This window comes from Artemia sp. Qi Xiang Cuo, chromosome 10 (genome assembly GCF_049724085.1).
Source record: "Artemia sp. Qi Xiang Cuo chromosome 10, ASM4972408v1, whole genome shotgun sequence".
Lineage (NCBI taxonomy): Eukaryota > Metazoa > Arthropoda > Branchiopoda > Anostraca > Artemiidae > Artemia > Artemia sp. Qi Xiang Cuo.
This window is the reverse complement of record NC_142803.1, coordinates 39,079,278-39,096,126: the sequence shown is the minus strand read 5'-3', so window position 1 is coordinate 39,096,126 and position 16,849 is coordinate 39,079,278. Positions and strand designations below refer to the sequence as shown.

The following is a 16,849-nucleotide window of genomic DNA, read 5'->3' as shown; positions in this document are numbered from 1 at the left end:
GCACGCAATATAAGAAAACGAAAATTAAATTAGGGTATGTTCATTTTTTCAACTTTAATTGCCACAATGGCAAGTGTGTCATAATCCTCTTCTAAATCTTTAAAAAAAATAATCAGATTTGTAATACCATTGACAGCTGAAGGAGTTGAGTCTTTTTTTTCAGATGTCTTATGAAAAAATCTGCTCTGCAGTAGTTAAGTCATTACTTGTCATCAATTCTTGTATCTTTTGTATTTTAGGACTCTCCTGACTAAAATCTGTGTTGTGTCCAAGTTTCGGTGATAGTATTATAGTTATCATAATTTGCATTAACTCCATTCCAAGATCTTTCATGGACTTGCCACAAATTCCGAAAACGGCTGATCTCATCACAGTTGATGAGGATTCTCTCATTAAAAACGGTAAGTAAACGGTAAGTGTACAGTTAAGTTTTCTGTTATAAAATAAAAAAAAGCTACAGATTTATGTTTAATAGACAGGAAAATAGGCCTGTACAAGAATTATCTGAGTGATATATCATATGAAAACAAAATAAATATAAAAAAAGCGGAGAATACATTAAAATATGAACTAAGGAAGTGTGAAGTGCAGGACATAGGTAAAATTACCGAAGTTCTGGAAGACACGGCTTGAAAGAATAAAAGTAAAAAGTTGGACTGGCATGTTAATAAATTGAAAGGGAGTTCTGGATCCGGACTTCTCCCATTTAAAGATAGGAACGGGGCCACAATTAGTGATAAGGAAAGGGTTAAAGAAAAGTGGGCAGAACATTATGAGTTTGTGCTAAACCGAGATAGAGTTGCAGGAAAAGATATAGAGGAAATTGAAAAAGTTTGTGATACCTTGGACATGAAGGAAGATTTGTTTTGTGAAGAAAAATTAGCGACAAAATTAGCGACTAAAAGGATTAAAAAATAATAACCGAAGATTATGAATATGATTTTTGAGAAAGGGGAAGAACCTAGTGATTTTAAAAAACCTCAATTACACCACTTAATAAGAAAGATGACAAGAGTGACTGTTGTAATTATTGAGGCATTAGTTTGGTCTCTGAAGGTAGCAAATTACTCACTAATAAGATACTTTTTAGACTGAGAGATGCTGTAGACAAAGTTATAAGATAAGAACAGTGTGGTTTTAGAAATGATAGAAGATGTGTCGACCATATTTTTATTCTTAGGTTAATAATTGAGAAGTGCCTGATATATCAAACGCCTTTAGTCTTCAGTTTTACAAATTGTGAGCAAGCGTTTGATTCTGTTGATAGAAGAATTTTAGTGAAGATATTATCCTTGTATGGTATTAATTAAAAATAAATTTTTCCACAAAATAAGTTGTCTTTAAAAAAGTAAAGAACCAAAAATAAACAAAAATAGAATAAAATAATCTACCAAGCATAGAACTACCACAAATCAGCATCAATATATAAATGAAACCCAAAGTACCAAAGAAAAATAAAATACCCAAAGTAAAGTGCAAATTTTGTTCTGACTATTAGAAAGCATAGGGGTTTTGAACCCTATTCATGTTAATTTCTGCTCGTTTTGAGTTTGACTCGGTTATTTATTGTAATTTCTTGTCGTTTTGGGTTTCATTTATTTATTGATGCTAATTTTGGTAGTTGTATGCTTGGTTGATTATTTGATTCTATTTTTTTTCATTTTTGGTTTAATGAAGTTCTTTACTAAAAAGAAAAACTTATTTTTAGGAAAACGTTTTTTGAAATTAATTTCTCTTCGTTTTATATTGACACAGTCACCACAGTTTTGCCTGCTATTTGTATGCTGGGAAAATTTTTTGAGCAATTTAAAACAACAAAACGCTTTTGAAAATCATGACGCAAATATTAGTGTTTAATTTAGTCACATATGTCCTCTAGTTTACATAATGAATAAAACTTAATACCATTCCCAAAAAATTATATCTATGCTCTTTCACAGCCTATATACCCGTACACTTCTTGATTTAGTAAAATTTTAAGAGCAGAAGTAGTAATAGAAGTAACCCTTATACTTCGGGCTTAATACCCTCAGTCGTTCTTGGTATACTGCTGAGATGCCTTATTGGCAACCAGCATACAAACAGTGCGTTTTGATTTGATTTCAAAGCAACATTTAGTTTTAAGGATAATTTGGAAATTACATAATAGTGGGGGGTTGACCAACCCAATAACCCTAGAGATATAGTTACTAGGCCGTTCAGCTATTCTGAACAAATGGCTGTCTTAAAATTTTGATTGCAAGTGTCTGGAAAATTAATAGCTAAAGAGGAGGGCTGATTGCCCTCCACTTAGTTTTGACTCTTAAGAGTGCACTAAGACTTTGAATTTTCAAACAAATTAGGTTCTTTAAAATAACAATGATATTACAAGCTATGATAAAGCATCGCTACCCATGTCATTATATACCACATATTGTTTATATGCCCTTTTAATACCTGCTTACATATAGTATTTCGTTTAATTGAAACTCCCCCTAGAAGTTCCCTAAAAGTTTTAACTTAATTCTATTCGTGTCCTTAGTTACAATAACCGTAAAAGCAGCATTAAATGTATACACACAGTGTCGTCTGGCTAGTTTAAAATCCACAACCTATGAAGGTGAAATTTTTAAATAATATTTCGGTTGTACGGAGGACAACCTGCCATCCGTATGCAGGTTGTCAAAAGGGCATATCAGCAATATCTTAGGAACAGTTTTGTGTTGGAAATTAAATCTTACAACACTTGTTGAGGAGGGTGTTGAACTATCAAAAAGAAAAAATTTGCATCATAATATTACTGCTTCTACTAAAGCTAAAACTACAACTATTAACTGTATTCCTACTGCCACTACTATAACTACTGGTTCTACTTGTACTATTAATAAACCTAAGGCTATTAAGGCACAAATTTTGGGTTTATTGAAATAATGGAAACACACTATGTCCATCCAGGTATTCAAGAATAAGTTCAAAATTGTATTGAGTTAAAAATCTTGTGTTGAAGGGGATATTAAAAAAAATGAGCTACCTCTAAAGTGTATATAACCACCCCTTCCATAAGAACCTTAAATGTTCCAGGGGCATAACTTATAACCCTCGCCCTCAGGCTCTGGTGATTTGTATCAACTTTAAAAGCCTTGTTATATGGGATTTGGACTATTTTGAATAAAATGACTGTCTCAAAATGTCAATTGAATACATCTCGGGAAAAAACGACGTGTTTGTGTGTGTTTATTATTTTTTTTGGGGGGGGGATAACTTCATTCTGACCACTTTGACTCTTAAAAAAGGCACTAGAACTTCTGATCACCAATCCAATGAGTCTCCTCCAAAACATGTATGACCACCCTTTCTATAAGGACCTTATATGCCCACTGGGCATAATTTACAACACCTTACCATAGAGCTGTAGGGGGAGGGGCTGTCTTCCTCACAGATATAAATTCCGAAACCTTCAAACACGATGAATAAAATTTTTATCTCTAAATTTGGATTGGAGGTGTTAAGGGAAATGATGAGCGTGGAGGGGGGCTTGTCGCTCTCAAAACACTTTGACTCTTTAAAAGGACATTTTGACTTCAAGTTTCAAATCAAATAAACCCCATCTGAAGTTTATACGACCGCCCATTACATAAAAATCTTACATGCCCTCATGGTATAACTTACAACCTTATCCCCAGGCGCTGAGGGGTTGTGTCACTCCTAAAGACATAATTATATTTTTTTTTACTATTTTGAACAAAATCGCTATCTCATAATTTCAATCAAATGCGTTTGGTGAAAAGGGGGTTGTTTGGGATGAGGGGGGGGGTCTAAATGCCTTCCATCCCTTTTGACGCATTAAAAGAAACTAGAACTTCCAATTTTCAACCAACTGAGCCTCTTCTAAAGTTAAACAACTATCCCTTCCATAAAAACCTTAAATGCCCTGTGGCATAAGTTACAACCCTCTTCCCTAGGCTCTGGTGGTTTGTTTCAGCCCCAAAAGCCTTGTTATACGATCTGTGGAATATTTTGCATAAAATGACTTATTTGATGTATTTCGGCAAAAGATGGCGTGTTGAGAGGAGGGGGATGGTAACTGCCTTCTGATAACTTTGGCTCTTAAAAATGGCATTAGAAATTCAGATTGCCAATCCAATAAGTCCTCTCCGACGTATATACAACCACCATTTTTATAAAGACATTATATACCCCCGGGACATCACTTACAACCCTTTCCCTGAGAGTTTTAGGGGTGTCTTCCTCAAAGACAATTTTCAGACTCTACAACTAGAATAAACAAAAATTGCTATCTCCAAATTTTGATAGAATGTCTTTTGGGGAATGATGAGCGTGGGGGGGGGGATGGCTGGCTGCTCTCAAATCCCTTTTTACTCTAAAAAAGGGTACATAACTTTCAATTTTGAATCAAATGAACCCCATCTGAAGTTTATGCGACCACTAATTCCATAAAAACTTTATATAACCCACGGCCTAGATTTATTGTTTTAGTTTTTTGGACCCTTTTGAACAAAATTGCTATCCAAAATTTTAACCAGATTCGTTTGGTGAAGAGGGTTAGTTGGGGGGGGGGCGAGCTGCCCACGATCACTTTTGACTATTAAAAGGGAAAAAAACTACAAGTTTTTAACCAAATGAACCTCCTCTAAATTTTATACTACCATCCCTCCGATAAAAACCTTAAAGACCCCGTGGGCATAACTTACAAGCCTTGCCCCCCGGCTTTGGGGTTTGTTTCAACGCCAATAGTCTTGTTATATGATATTTAGACTATTTTGAATGACTATCTCAAAAATTCTATTAGATGCATTTCGGGACAATACGACGTGTGTGTGTAGCTTCCCTCCGATCACTTTGAACCCTTTCCGTGTCCAATGAACCCTTTCCAAAGTTTATATGACCAAGCTTTCTATATAAACCTTATTTGTCCTCAGGGTATAACTAACAACCCTTACTCTGACAGCTGGGGGATTCGTTATCCTCAAAGAGATAATTTATAAACTTTTGAAATACGCTGAACAAAATGGCCATCTACAAATTTGGATTGGAAGAGTTTCGGGAAATGATGGGCGTGGGGAAGGGGGGTCATTTTCCCTCTGATCACTTTCGACTACTAAAAGGTCACCAGTCCTCTCAATTTCCAATTCAATGAGCCCTTTTGGACTGTACACGATATTGTTTCTTCAAAAACCATATATGCCCCACGGGCGTTACTTACAACCCCTCGTCTTGAGGTTATGGGGGTGGGGTGGGGGGATGGGGGTTTTCATTCTCAAAGACATAATTTCCAGACCTTTCAACTTCGTTGAACAAAATAGCTATTTCGCTTTATAAAAAGCAGATTTTAAAACCGATTTGTGAAAAGAAACTGCATATACATCTGATTTAATGTATACATATAATGTCTGTATATTTACATTTTTACACGTAACTAAAAAGAAAAAGCTATCAGATTTGTTTAATAATGTTTACTGTAAAATTTTCCTATGTCTGTTTAATTTAATTTTTTTTTAGAAGTTGAAGATGCTTTACCAGGTGACAGCGAGAAGTCCTTTCATTTTCCAAACCATCATTTGTCGCCAAAACATGAAGATGTTTCTTTGCTTAATTTAGCTAGCATTTTAGGAACATGTCAATTTGAATACGACACCCAGGAATCCAAATGTTCTAACAATGAAGGTAAATCTGAAATATTGGGTTTTTGTTGATTGATTGGTATTGGATAATATTTTATTCGACAAAAATAGGACAATGGGTCTTAATATTAAGTTGGAACTTTTGTTATATTTTATTCCAAGGTGCAGGCGTTTGCCAAACCGTTTTTGTAGTTTTTCAAGAATGTTTTTAAATTTTCAGGTGAAAGTGATTTAGTAGGTTTTATTATTTTCAATAAGCTTGATAATAAGCCTCGAAAGTACATGATAATATAGATTATACAATTCATATTTATAGTGTATATACTTCTTTATGACATATGACATAAATCTGTCTATTATTTTGATTTCAAGTTGAATTTGAAGCAAGTAGGAAATTGACGTTTTTGATCTAAACTGCCTAGAAGCTAGATCTGAATTGCCTCTCTAGTTAGAAGAAAATAATAAGTCCGATTGGATTAAAAAGAAGCGGCGAAAGTAACGTTTTCCTCAGTTCGTACAAATAATAGTTCAAATAGGGATAAATCTTTTTATATAGATTGTGAAAAACAATGAAAAAAAATACTGGATATTTGCTGACGACGGTGTCACTGAATTTGTGACTGAAATATCTGGAATTTTTTAAAACTCTGTTAAATTTTAAAACATATTGTAAGAAATATTTTTTGTTTTCGGTTTTTGAGTTCTGATTTATTGTTTTATTCGTTTTTTTTTTCTTTTTATTCTGTAGACTTTTTAATTTTAGGTTACTTTTCACCACACGTATCAGGACTACACTTACAGGGATATACGTCACTACTTGTTTCAATGAATCCCTCTTTGAGCGGTTTCTCAAATGGTTGTGCGTCTGAATCAGAAGGAAAAGGCCTAGAAAATCAGACAATAGGTTTGATAAGTTGCCTGCAAAGTAAAAATTATAGAAAATCGGATGGATATCAAAGAACTCATAAAGAGAAAAAGGTGTATAGATGTGAGGTTTGTGACAAGATATTTGCTCGAATGCATTATTTGAACCAGCACCAAAGAGTGCATACAGGTGAAAAACCGTTTAAGTGTGATGTATGTGACAAGACGTTTTCTCAATTTCAGGATTTTAACAAGCACCAAAGAGTGCATACGGGTGAGAAACCGTTTAAGTGTGATGTTTGTGACAAGACCTTTGTTCAGTCATCAGATTTGAACAAGCATCAAAGAATTCATACGGGTGAGAGACCGTATACGTGTGATGTTTGTGACAAGACCTTTGCTCAGTCATCAGATTTGAACAAACACCAAAGAATACATACGGGTGAAAAACCGTTTACATGTGATGTTTGTGACAAGACCTTTGCTCAGTCATCAAATTTGAACACCCATCAAAGAATGCATATGTGACCAAACCTTTCCTCTAGCAGGATATTTGAACAAACACAAAAGATTGCCATCAAAGAAACACCAAAGATGGCATACGGCTGAGTAGCCAATTACATGTGTGTATGTATGTATGTGATGTATTTGAGAAGTGTTCTTTGTAAGTGGTTTGAATAGTTATCAAAGATTGCAATCGGGTGAGAAACCTTTTATATGTGCAGAAAAGCTTCTGATTTTATCGATTTTCACAGGCAGTACATTTTCACAAATTTCGCAGTACAATTTTCAAGTTTGGTGGGACAAATAATCACCCGGTAGAAAAATTTTGTAAATTTATAATTTCGGCAATATATTTGCACATTAGGGTAGGTTTATAAATTCACTTACCGTGGTATTATTATTTTTAAGCACGGTGGAAGCAGCGAAGATCTTAAAAATAGAATTGCAAAGGCTAAGGGTATTTTTTTTTTCACAGTTAAAAAGAGTTTGGAAGAATAGGAAGATAAGCCTGCAAATAAGATTAGGACTTTGAAAGCTACAGTGATGACTGTGTTCAGATATGGCTCTGAAGCATGGGTGCTCCGAAAAGCAGATTAAGATTTGCTAGATGTATTCCAGAGAAATTGCCTGTGGATTGCTCTGGGTACCAGAACAATCTGGTACCCATAGGTAGGTAGTTTATGTTTTTGTATTCAATACATTATCCTTAACTTACACAACCAGCAATTCGTTTTATGCTATCTTTTCTCTGTTAAGCTGTTAAGCTGTAAAATATGAAGACTGTTATGCTGTAAAATATTAAGTTTTATGTTTTTGCATTCAATACGTTAGCCTGAACTTACACTTAACCGGCAACTCGTTCTATGCTATGAATTTTTTTATTAAGAATTTCAGGTTTTTATTCGTTCTATGTTAATAAATTTCGTCAAATGTTTCTGGTTTTCTTTTGCTCTATAAGAAGTAGATTTTAAAAACGATTTTTGAAAAACACTTGCATATATATCTGATTTAATGTATACATGTAATGTCTGTATATGAAAATTTTTACACATAACTAAAATGGAAAAGCTATCAGATTTGTTTAGTAATATTTATTGTAAAATTTTCCTATGTCTGTTTAATTTAAATTTCCTTTTAGAAGTTGAAGATGCTTTACCAGGTGACAGCGAGAAGCCGTTTCATTTTCCAAACCATCATTTGTCACCGAAGCGGGGAGAGGTTCCTTTGCTTAATTTAGCTAGCATTTCAGGATTATGTAAATTTGAATACGACACCCAGGAATTCAAATGTTCTAACAATGAAGGTACATCTGAAATAGTGTGTTTTTGTTGATTGATTGGTATTGGATAATATTTTAGTCGACAAAAATAGGACAATGGGTCTTAATATTAAGTTGGAGTTTTTTTTTATTTTATTCCAATGTGCAGGTGTTTGCCAAACCGTTTTTGTAGTTTTCTAAGAATATTTTTAAATTTTCACTTGGAAGTGGTTTGATAGGTTTTATTATTTTTCAATAAGCTTGATATTAAGCCTTAAAAGTATATGACATTATAGATAATACAATTCATATTTATAGTGTATACATTTCTTTTTAAACTAAGAGATAAATCTGTCTATTATCTTGATTTCAGCTGTCATGATGAGCTCCCATGATCAGAACTGCCTAGAACCTAGATTGAAATGCCTATCTAGCTAGAAAAAGTAGTAAGTCTGGATTAAAAAAAACGGCGAAAGTAACGTCTTCCTCAATTCGTACAAATAATAGATCAAAAAGAGATAAATCCTTTTAAAAGACAGTGAAAAACAATGAAAAAAAATACCTGATATTTGCTGACGACGGTGTCACTGAATGTTTGACCGAAATATCTGGAATTTTTTTTGTCTTTTTTTTTTCACTTTTTATTAAAACGACTTATCCCTATTTGAACTTGCATTTGTAAGACCTGAGTAAAATGTGACTTTCATCGTTTTTATCAATGCAAGGCTTTGTGGCTACTCTAACAAGTATTACCTTCAACAAATGATGTGTATTTAATTTGCTCTTCCTTTCTTGTTACAGTAATTCCTAATATTTGTTGTAATATTTCCTATCCTTCACTTATGATTTGGTTAACTTCTCGGTATGCTTTTTGATCGTTTAAGGTTTCATTTTCATTATTTTGTTAAATTAGAAAAACTAATCTTAAAAGCTAGTTATAGTATCAACTTAAGGGAGAAGAGAGGGATCGAAAATAAAATTAGTTGTTAAAAGTAATCGTAAGATATAATGTTTTTTTTTAACTCTGTGAACTAAATATATTTAAAGATATATTTTTTGTTTTAGATTTATTTAGTTCTGATTTATTGTTTTATTCGTTTCTTTTGGAAATTCTAAAGACTTTTAATTTTAGGTCACTTTTCACCACATGTATCTGGACTACACTTACAGGAAAATACGCCACTACTTGTTTCAAAGAATCCCTCTTCGAGCGGTTTTTCAAATGGTTGTGCATCTGAATTGGAAGGAAAAGGCTTAGAAAATCAGAAAACAGGTTTAATAAGTTGCCTGGAAAGTAAAAAGTATAGAAAATTGGGAAGATATCAAAGAACTCATAAAGGGAAAAAAAGCATATAAATGTGAGGTTTGTGGCAAGATCATTTCTCGACTGCACGATTTCAACGGGCTTCAAAGAGTGCAAACAGGTGAGAAACTGTTTAAATGTGACGAATGTGACAAGACCTTTTCTCTGGCAGAAAATTTGAACAAATATAAAAGATTTCATAGGGGTGAGAAACCGTTTAAGTGGGATGTATGTGACAAGACCTTTTCTTATTTGACAAATTTGAACACACATAAAAAAACTCATACGGGTGAGAAGTTTAATGTGTGTGATAAGATATTTCCTCTAATGCAGGATTTTAACAAGCACCAAAAAGTGCATACGTGTGAGAAGCCGTTTAAGTGTGATGTATATGACCGAACCTTTTCTCAAGCAGGAAATTGGAAAAATCATCAAAGAACGCATACGGGTGAGAAACCCTTTAAGTGTGATATATGTGACAAGACCTTCTCTTGGGCACAAACTTTAAACACCCATCAAAGAATGCATACGGGCTATAAACCGTTTAAATGTGATGCATGTGAAAAAGCGTTTTCTTGAGCTGAAAATTTGAACAAACATCAAAGAAAACATACAGTTGAGAAACCGTTTAAATGCGATGTATGTGGCAAGACCTTTTCTCTGGCAGAAAATTTTAACAAGCATAAAAGAGTGCATACGGGTGAGAAACCGTTTCAAGTGTGATGTATGTAACAAGACCTTTTCTCGGGCACCACATTTGAACACCCATCAAAGAACACATACGGGTGAGAAGCCGTTTAAATGGGATGTATGTAAAAAATTCTTCTCCGAACTGGGTAGTGTGAACAGGCACCTAAGATTGCACATACGTGAGAAACCGTTTTAAGTGTGATGTTTGTGATCAGACCTTTTCTCAAGCAGGAAATTTGAAAAATCATCATTGAATACATACGGTCGAGAAACCGTTCAAGTGTGATTTTTATGCTGCTTTTCTCCAGCAGGAAGTTTGAACACCCAACAAAGAGGGCATACGGATGAATAGCCAATTAAATCTTATTTATGTGATGATTGTTTTTCGCAAGCTTGCAGTTGGAATACACATCAAAGACTGAATACAGGTGAATAACCTATCATATGTGATTTGTATAGAAAACCTTTTCTGATTTTAGCAATTTTCACAGGTATCAGAAAGTGCATACAGGAATTTCAGAAAATTGTTTTAAGACAAGCTGTATTCTCATTAGTTTGTGGCTATTATTCTCACAACCAACTAGTAATAATCAATTTTTTTTCAATTTTTTTGTTTAGTTTCTTTCGCAATTTCATCATCATCCTGTGGAAAGTAGTGATATATATTTTTCTTCATTGTAACAATTGTGATGAATGTGAGAATTTCTTTTCTGCATCAAGATTTTCTTATGAGCTCCAAAGATTTCAAACAGCTGAGAAACTGTTTAAAAAATGATTTATCCAATAAGTGCTTGACTGGACAATTTCAAAACGCACAAAGAGTCCATACAGGTGAGACACCATTTAAATGTGATTTGTGCAAAAGAGTATTTTCATTTAAGTCGGCTCCGAATTAGCATCTAACAACCTATTCTAGAAAAAGCCTCTCAGTTTATAGACTACAACCAGACCTTTGGAACAATAGTGATTTTTATTTAAAGAAGAAAATTTGATGAAGAATTAAAGCTGTTGACGTTGGCCAATTCTCATATTTAAATTAGCACTGTCGATATTTACATAGTTTTCTGGTTATTCAATTTTTTTGCAAGCTAAGCTTGTTTATCCATCCAATGACCAATGTGGAAACACACGAGCCGAAAAAGGCAAAACCTTGTCTTCCGAAAAAATTTCCTCTTAAATTGATAATCTGAAAAAAAACAGAAGTTTACTTTGTCTAAAACTGAAATGCATAATAATTAGGATTTTTAAGCCATCAAAAACTTGTGCAAGAAAGCAAGATCTAATTAGTTGTCATTTGTTTCATTTAGTTCCACAATAAAAGATGAAACGAATCAAAAGGCTAAAGAAACGGGAACCATGGATCAATTGACAAAAACAAATTTGTGTCTCATGTGTTTCTTTTTCTTCTTTATAAACGATCCTCACTGAATTACTCCAGTTTCGATTAAAAAAAGAAAAAAAGAACACTTTAAGATAAATTTTAGCCACAGGTACACCACTTTGTTTATTCATTTATGCAAAATTATGTATCTTAGGACCAAGAGACCCAACCGCACAAAAAAAATGGAAACATGGGTTTGTCCATATATAATGTTCGAAAAAAACCCGAAAGCTTTGTTTTCGAATGTCTGGGAAATTCTATTTGTAAGCAGTTTCATGCTGAAAAATTCTGTTTCATTTGAAAAGTTCAAATGAATATGCATTGTCAGCTTAGTATACATATGCTGATATTTATTCCTTAAAATATTGATTAATTTTTTATTTCTTAAAATTACAAAAGTGAAAACACTTAAAAGAATTTTTTCAGTAAATGACAAATTATATTTTGGTTTTTAGAAAGCATAGGGGTTTTGAACCCTATTCATGTTAATTTCTGCTTGTTTTGATTTTGACTCCGCTATTTATTTAATTTCTGTTCGTCAGAGGTTTCATTTATTTATTGATACTGATTTGTGGTAGTTGTATGCTTATTAGATTATTTGATTTTTTTTTTGTTCATTTTTGTTTTAATGGAGTTATTTACTTTTTTTTTAAACTTATTTTGTGGAAGTTTTTTTAAATAATTTCTTTTCGTTTTATAGTGACATATTCCTTTTTTAGGCACAAGGAAAATGACATTTTTATTCACTCCTGTTTCTGTTTAAAAATTTATAGTGTTACCTGCTTTATGAATACTAAAAGACATCTTTAGTCAATATTTAGCAACAGTACGTCTTGAGAATCCTGACAGAAATAATTATGTTTAATTTAGTCAAAGGCTCTGCATCCTTTAGTTGACCTGATAAATAAAAGTTAATACCATTCCCAAAAAATTATGTCTATGCTCTTTCACAGCCTGGATATAATTACACTCTTTTGATCTAGTAAAATTTTAAGAGCAGAAGTAGCAATAGAAGTAGCCCCGAAAATTTGAACTTAATACCCTAAGTCAGGGCTTCTTAAACTTTTTTTCTTTCATGTCCCATTTATAGTTTTAAGTTTTAGTTTTAAGTTTGAATCACTCGAAAGCTTAGTATATTCCTCGTGAGTTTTAAGTGGCATATTATCAACCTGAGTTAAATCAATTCAAAACGGATTTTGAATCCAAGCTACCTTTTTGAAATCAATATTTAATATGAAATATGTACAGAACTAGGTTTCTAGCACTTTTAAGCAATCTACAGTATTTTTTGCAATATTAGTTTTACAATAATTTCTCTCGATTATAAAATTGTCGACACTGAAAAATATTTCGAAGCTTTTTTTCTATCCTATCTTTCCAAATTTTAATTTTTTTTATTAAAACTCAATTTTATCATTAGAAGTAAATATATCGCAATTTTTTTCTTGAAGACACAAGTTGAGATAGTTTAATTTCGCAAAGATATCTGACAAATAACACAGCCTAGGTAGCCATAAGTCATTTTGAAGAAAAGCAGCAAGTTCACATTTTTGTTTGGTTAAGAATATTTCAATTCCGTCTTTTAATAGTAATATTAATAATCTTCTTAAACTTTCACCTCTTGACAACCATCTTACTTCTGCATGTAATAATAAAGTTGTATTGACGGAATCAATATCCTTACAAAGATTTGAAAATAAATGACTGTTAAGAGCATTAAGAGCAAAAAGCCTCGGACCAAACAGCCATTTTTACGACGACCTATAGCACGTCCACCGACCATCCAAACGGACCTGTTTACGGTAGCCCACTGCAATGTACGAGGTCTCAGATCTAAGTTTGACCAGTTCCTACATTTAGTGAACTCGGTCGAGCCATCTATCATGTGCATCACTGAGACCAATCTAAACCAAGAAATTCAGAGCAGTGAGGTTGCCACACAGGGATACACGTTCCTCATGCGGGATCGAGAGCGTACTGACGGTGCTAAATACGGAGGAGGAGGTGTCGCTGTTTATATACAGAGCCATATACCTTATTCATGCCTGAACATACCAGATTCAGCAGGCGAAGAAGCTCTGTGGGTCAGGGCGACCCTCCCAAATAAATCCGTGATTGTCGGTACCGTGTATAACCCTCCAACTTACTAGATTACCAGCTACCTTGAAATATCCCTTGAATATATTCGGGGCAAGTATGCTAAGTCTGCCATTATCCTTCAGGGAGACTTCAACGTCCATCATAGCGTGTGGCTTCGCAGCAAAAATACAGATAAGGAAGGGTCTGACTTGTATGATCTATCTCTCTCTTACGCTCTGAAAAAACTTGTCGATTTCAACACTCACAACAGCATAAACGGACTATTTTGTCTAGACCTCGTTCTAGCAGATCACCCGGGCACCTCTAAGGTAGATACCCATGTTCTCCTGGGTACCTATGCCACCGTCGTTTCACGTGGAAAACGACGCATTCAACCTCTACCCAAACATGATCGAACAATCTGGCTACACAAAAGAGGTGATTGGGACGGTTTGAGAAACACTTTTTTTTTCTCAGCAGTGGAGAGCCTTCCTCCTGGAAGGCCCAGAAAAAGCTGCAGATAAGTACCAGCAGGCCATAGTTGACTCTGTCGAAAAGCATATCCCTTCAAAGCGGATCCAGGTGTCCAGTAAGGACAAACCTTAGTTCAACGACCAGTGTAAGAAGACAAATCGAGCAAAGCAAAAGGCACACAACCGATGGCTACTTTCGAAGAGCAAAGAGGACAGAATTGTATCTATAAATATACGCAGAGACGCAGTTTCAGTGATTCGGCAATCCCGGGCTCAGTACAAGGAGAAATTTACCACCAAGTTTCAACTTGTTTCGGCAAAGAGCTTGTGCAAAATTATTAAGGAGTCTTTACCGTCGTCCAAGGAGACCGCAATTTATTCTCTCCAGAGTAACGGAACAGTGGTACAAGATCCACTGACAAAGGCTGAAACTCTTGCTAAGGCTTCTGCCGAATTCTCGAATCTAGATGATGACGGTAGAGAAGTGCCAAAATTCTCCGACCGAACCGACACTCCTGGAACGCGTGAATTTTTCTGCTCCCAGGATCCTTCGCATTCTGCAACATCTGGATGTGACGAAAGCCACGGGTCCTGACAACATACCAAATGTTGTCCTCAAGTCCTGCAGTGCCGAACTAGCTGGACCCTTGTCATTGCTTTTCCGGCTGTGCTTTTGCTCCGGTACCTTCCCAAGAACATGGAAGTCGCCCATGTTATACCTACTCTAAAGCCAGAAGGCGAACCAACGAGCTCGGGCTCCTACAGGCGTAATAGCCTTCTCTCCTGTGTTGGCAAAGTCAACGAGAGCGTCTCCAATAAAACACTTCATCAGTACCTGGAATCAAATGACCTAGGCGATCGCAAATATGGATTCCGCCGGAAACGCTCAACATTAGACTGCCTAGTGGCCCAGAATCAGGAGTGGATAGAACTACTGGCAATGGGATACGACATCAGGCTACTATCCTTCGACATTGCGAAAGTTTTTGACAGAGTGTGGCACCGTGGCCTGCTAAAGAAACTCTATGTTTATGGTGTTCGTGGATGTCTGTTAAAAGTGATTGAGAGCTTTCTTTCCGATCGTTTACTGTGAGTTGTTTTTGAGGGGTTTATTTCCCGCGGATATCCAGTGAAAGCAGGGGTACCCCAGGGCTGTGTCTTGGGACCTACGCTCTTCTTCATATACTTAAACGACATGGGAGACAACCTCGCAAACCCTCTGCATCACTTTGCCGACGATACCACGACACACTCAGCCGTCCCTAAACACGAAGACCCAACAGAAGCCTGCCTTTCCCTATAGATGGATCTTTTGAAAATTGAAAAGTGGTCTGATGCATGGATGATCAACTTCATTGCATCGAAAACAAAGGACCTTCTAATTACCCGATCAAAGGTGCCACGTGAACACCCCAGTTTCATCTTCAAAAATGAAGCTATAAAGAGAGTCGGCGAGCTTCGTCTACTGGGGATTCATTTCTCCATCGATCTCTCCTGGAACAACCACCTTGATCGGGTGAGAACCTCCTGCGCAAGAAAGCTGGGAATTACTCTTCGCTGCAAAAACCTTCCATGAAGCTCGATCATCCCACTCTACAAGTCTTGCATCAGACCCATAGCTGAATATGGATACCCGCTGTTTGCTGGTGCTCCGAAAACGCTGTTGGCACCAATTCAGAAGATCCAGAATAGGGCAAATAGGGCGGGCTGCGCCTCAACACAAGAATTGCTCCAGCCTCTAAATGAAAGGTTTGATGTAGCGTCGATGGCTGTTTTCTTCAAGTAAATGAATTCGCCTCTCTCAAACGAACTCTCTCGGATTGTTCCCCTCTTTGTTCAGCCGACAAGGCAGACACGAAGGCACACAGCTTGGTTCAATTCTCTAAAGGAGGAAACACCAAAAACCGAATCCTTGAGGAACAGCTTCATCCGGCGTTGCACTTCTTTCTGGAACGATCTTCCTGGGGATATTATCCCTGCAAATCCCTCTGTTGACACCTTCAAAAAAAGGTTCAAAAGACATTTAAAACCTCGAGGCCATTGAAAGAGGTAAATGAATAGCGGCATATCAGATACTTTGAAGTACCTGGTGCCGTGAATATTGGAATAAAAAAAAAAAATGACTCTTAATAAAATTTTTAATCTTAACAGCATTCCGAAGCACATCGTTGAATTATGGTGCTAATTCTTTTTTGCTACAAGGGCCTCTCGGTGAATAAGGCAATGAGTAAAAGTTATATGGTCATAATGAGTACCTTGAAAAAAGAATTTAAAACCAATTTTTTTGCCCGTCATCGCTCTTGCACCAACTGTGCATATTCCACAGTAATTTTTCCATTCTAGACCTTCAGTCTTTAAAAATTCATCAATTTTACAATATATGTATTTTCCGGTAGTATGCTATAAATATTTGACTTTAAAATCTATTGTCACCCCATCATTTTGCTACGCCACCCTATTTGGGGTCGCGATCCATAGTTTAGGAGAGCCTGCCCTATGTCGTTCTTGGTATATTGCTTTTGATTTAATTTTAAAGCAACATTTAGTTTTTAAGCATAATGGGCAAATTACATTACTGTGGGGGGTTGACCTACCCAATAACCGTAGACATATAGTTACTAGACCATTCAGCTATGCTGTACAAAATGGCTGTTGTAAAATTTTGATTGGAAGTGT

The 16,849-nt window shown here is 35.4% G+C and overlaps 1 protein-coding gene across 6 annotated transcripts in view; it reads left to right on the top strand.

Moving 5' to 3' along the window:
• LOC148947745 (uncharacterized) overlaps window positions 1–16,849 on the top strand; it is a 101,009-nt gene that overhangs the window by 53,655 nt on the left and 30,505 nt on the right. Inside the window, exons 2-6 of one of the 6 annotated variants that reach the window (XM_089095411.1) lie at window positions 240–401; window positions 5,500–5,664; window positions 6,370–7,658; window positions 8,128–8,292; window positions 9,380–12,311. In XM_089095411.1, the coding sequence (XP_088951537.1) occupies window positions 332–401; window positions 5,500–5,664; window positions 6,370–7,013 (879 nt within the window). In that variant the 5' untranslated portion in view covers window positions 240–331 and the 3' untranslated portion in view covers window positions 7,014–7,658; window positions 8,128–8,292; window positions 9,380–12,311. Of the gene's footprint in view, window positions 1–239; window positions 402–5,499; window positions 5,665–6,369; window positions 8,521–9,379; window positions 12,312–16,849 lie in introns of those variants that run through there. The other 5 variants (XM_089095413.1, XM_089095408.1, XM_089095409.1 and 2 more) reach the window with 5 other exon arrangements.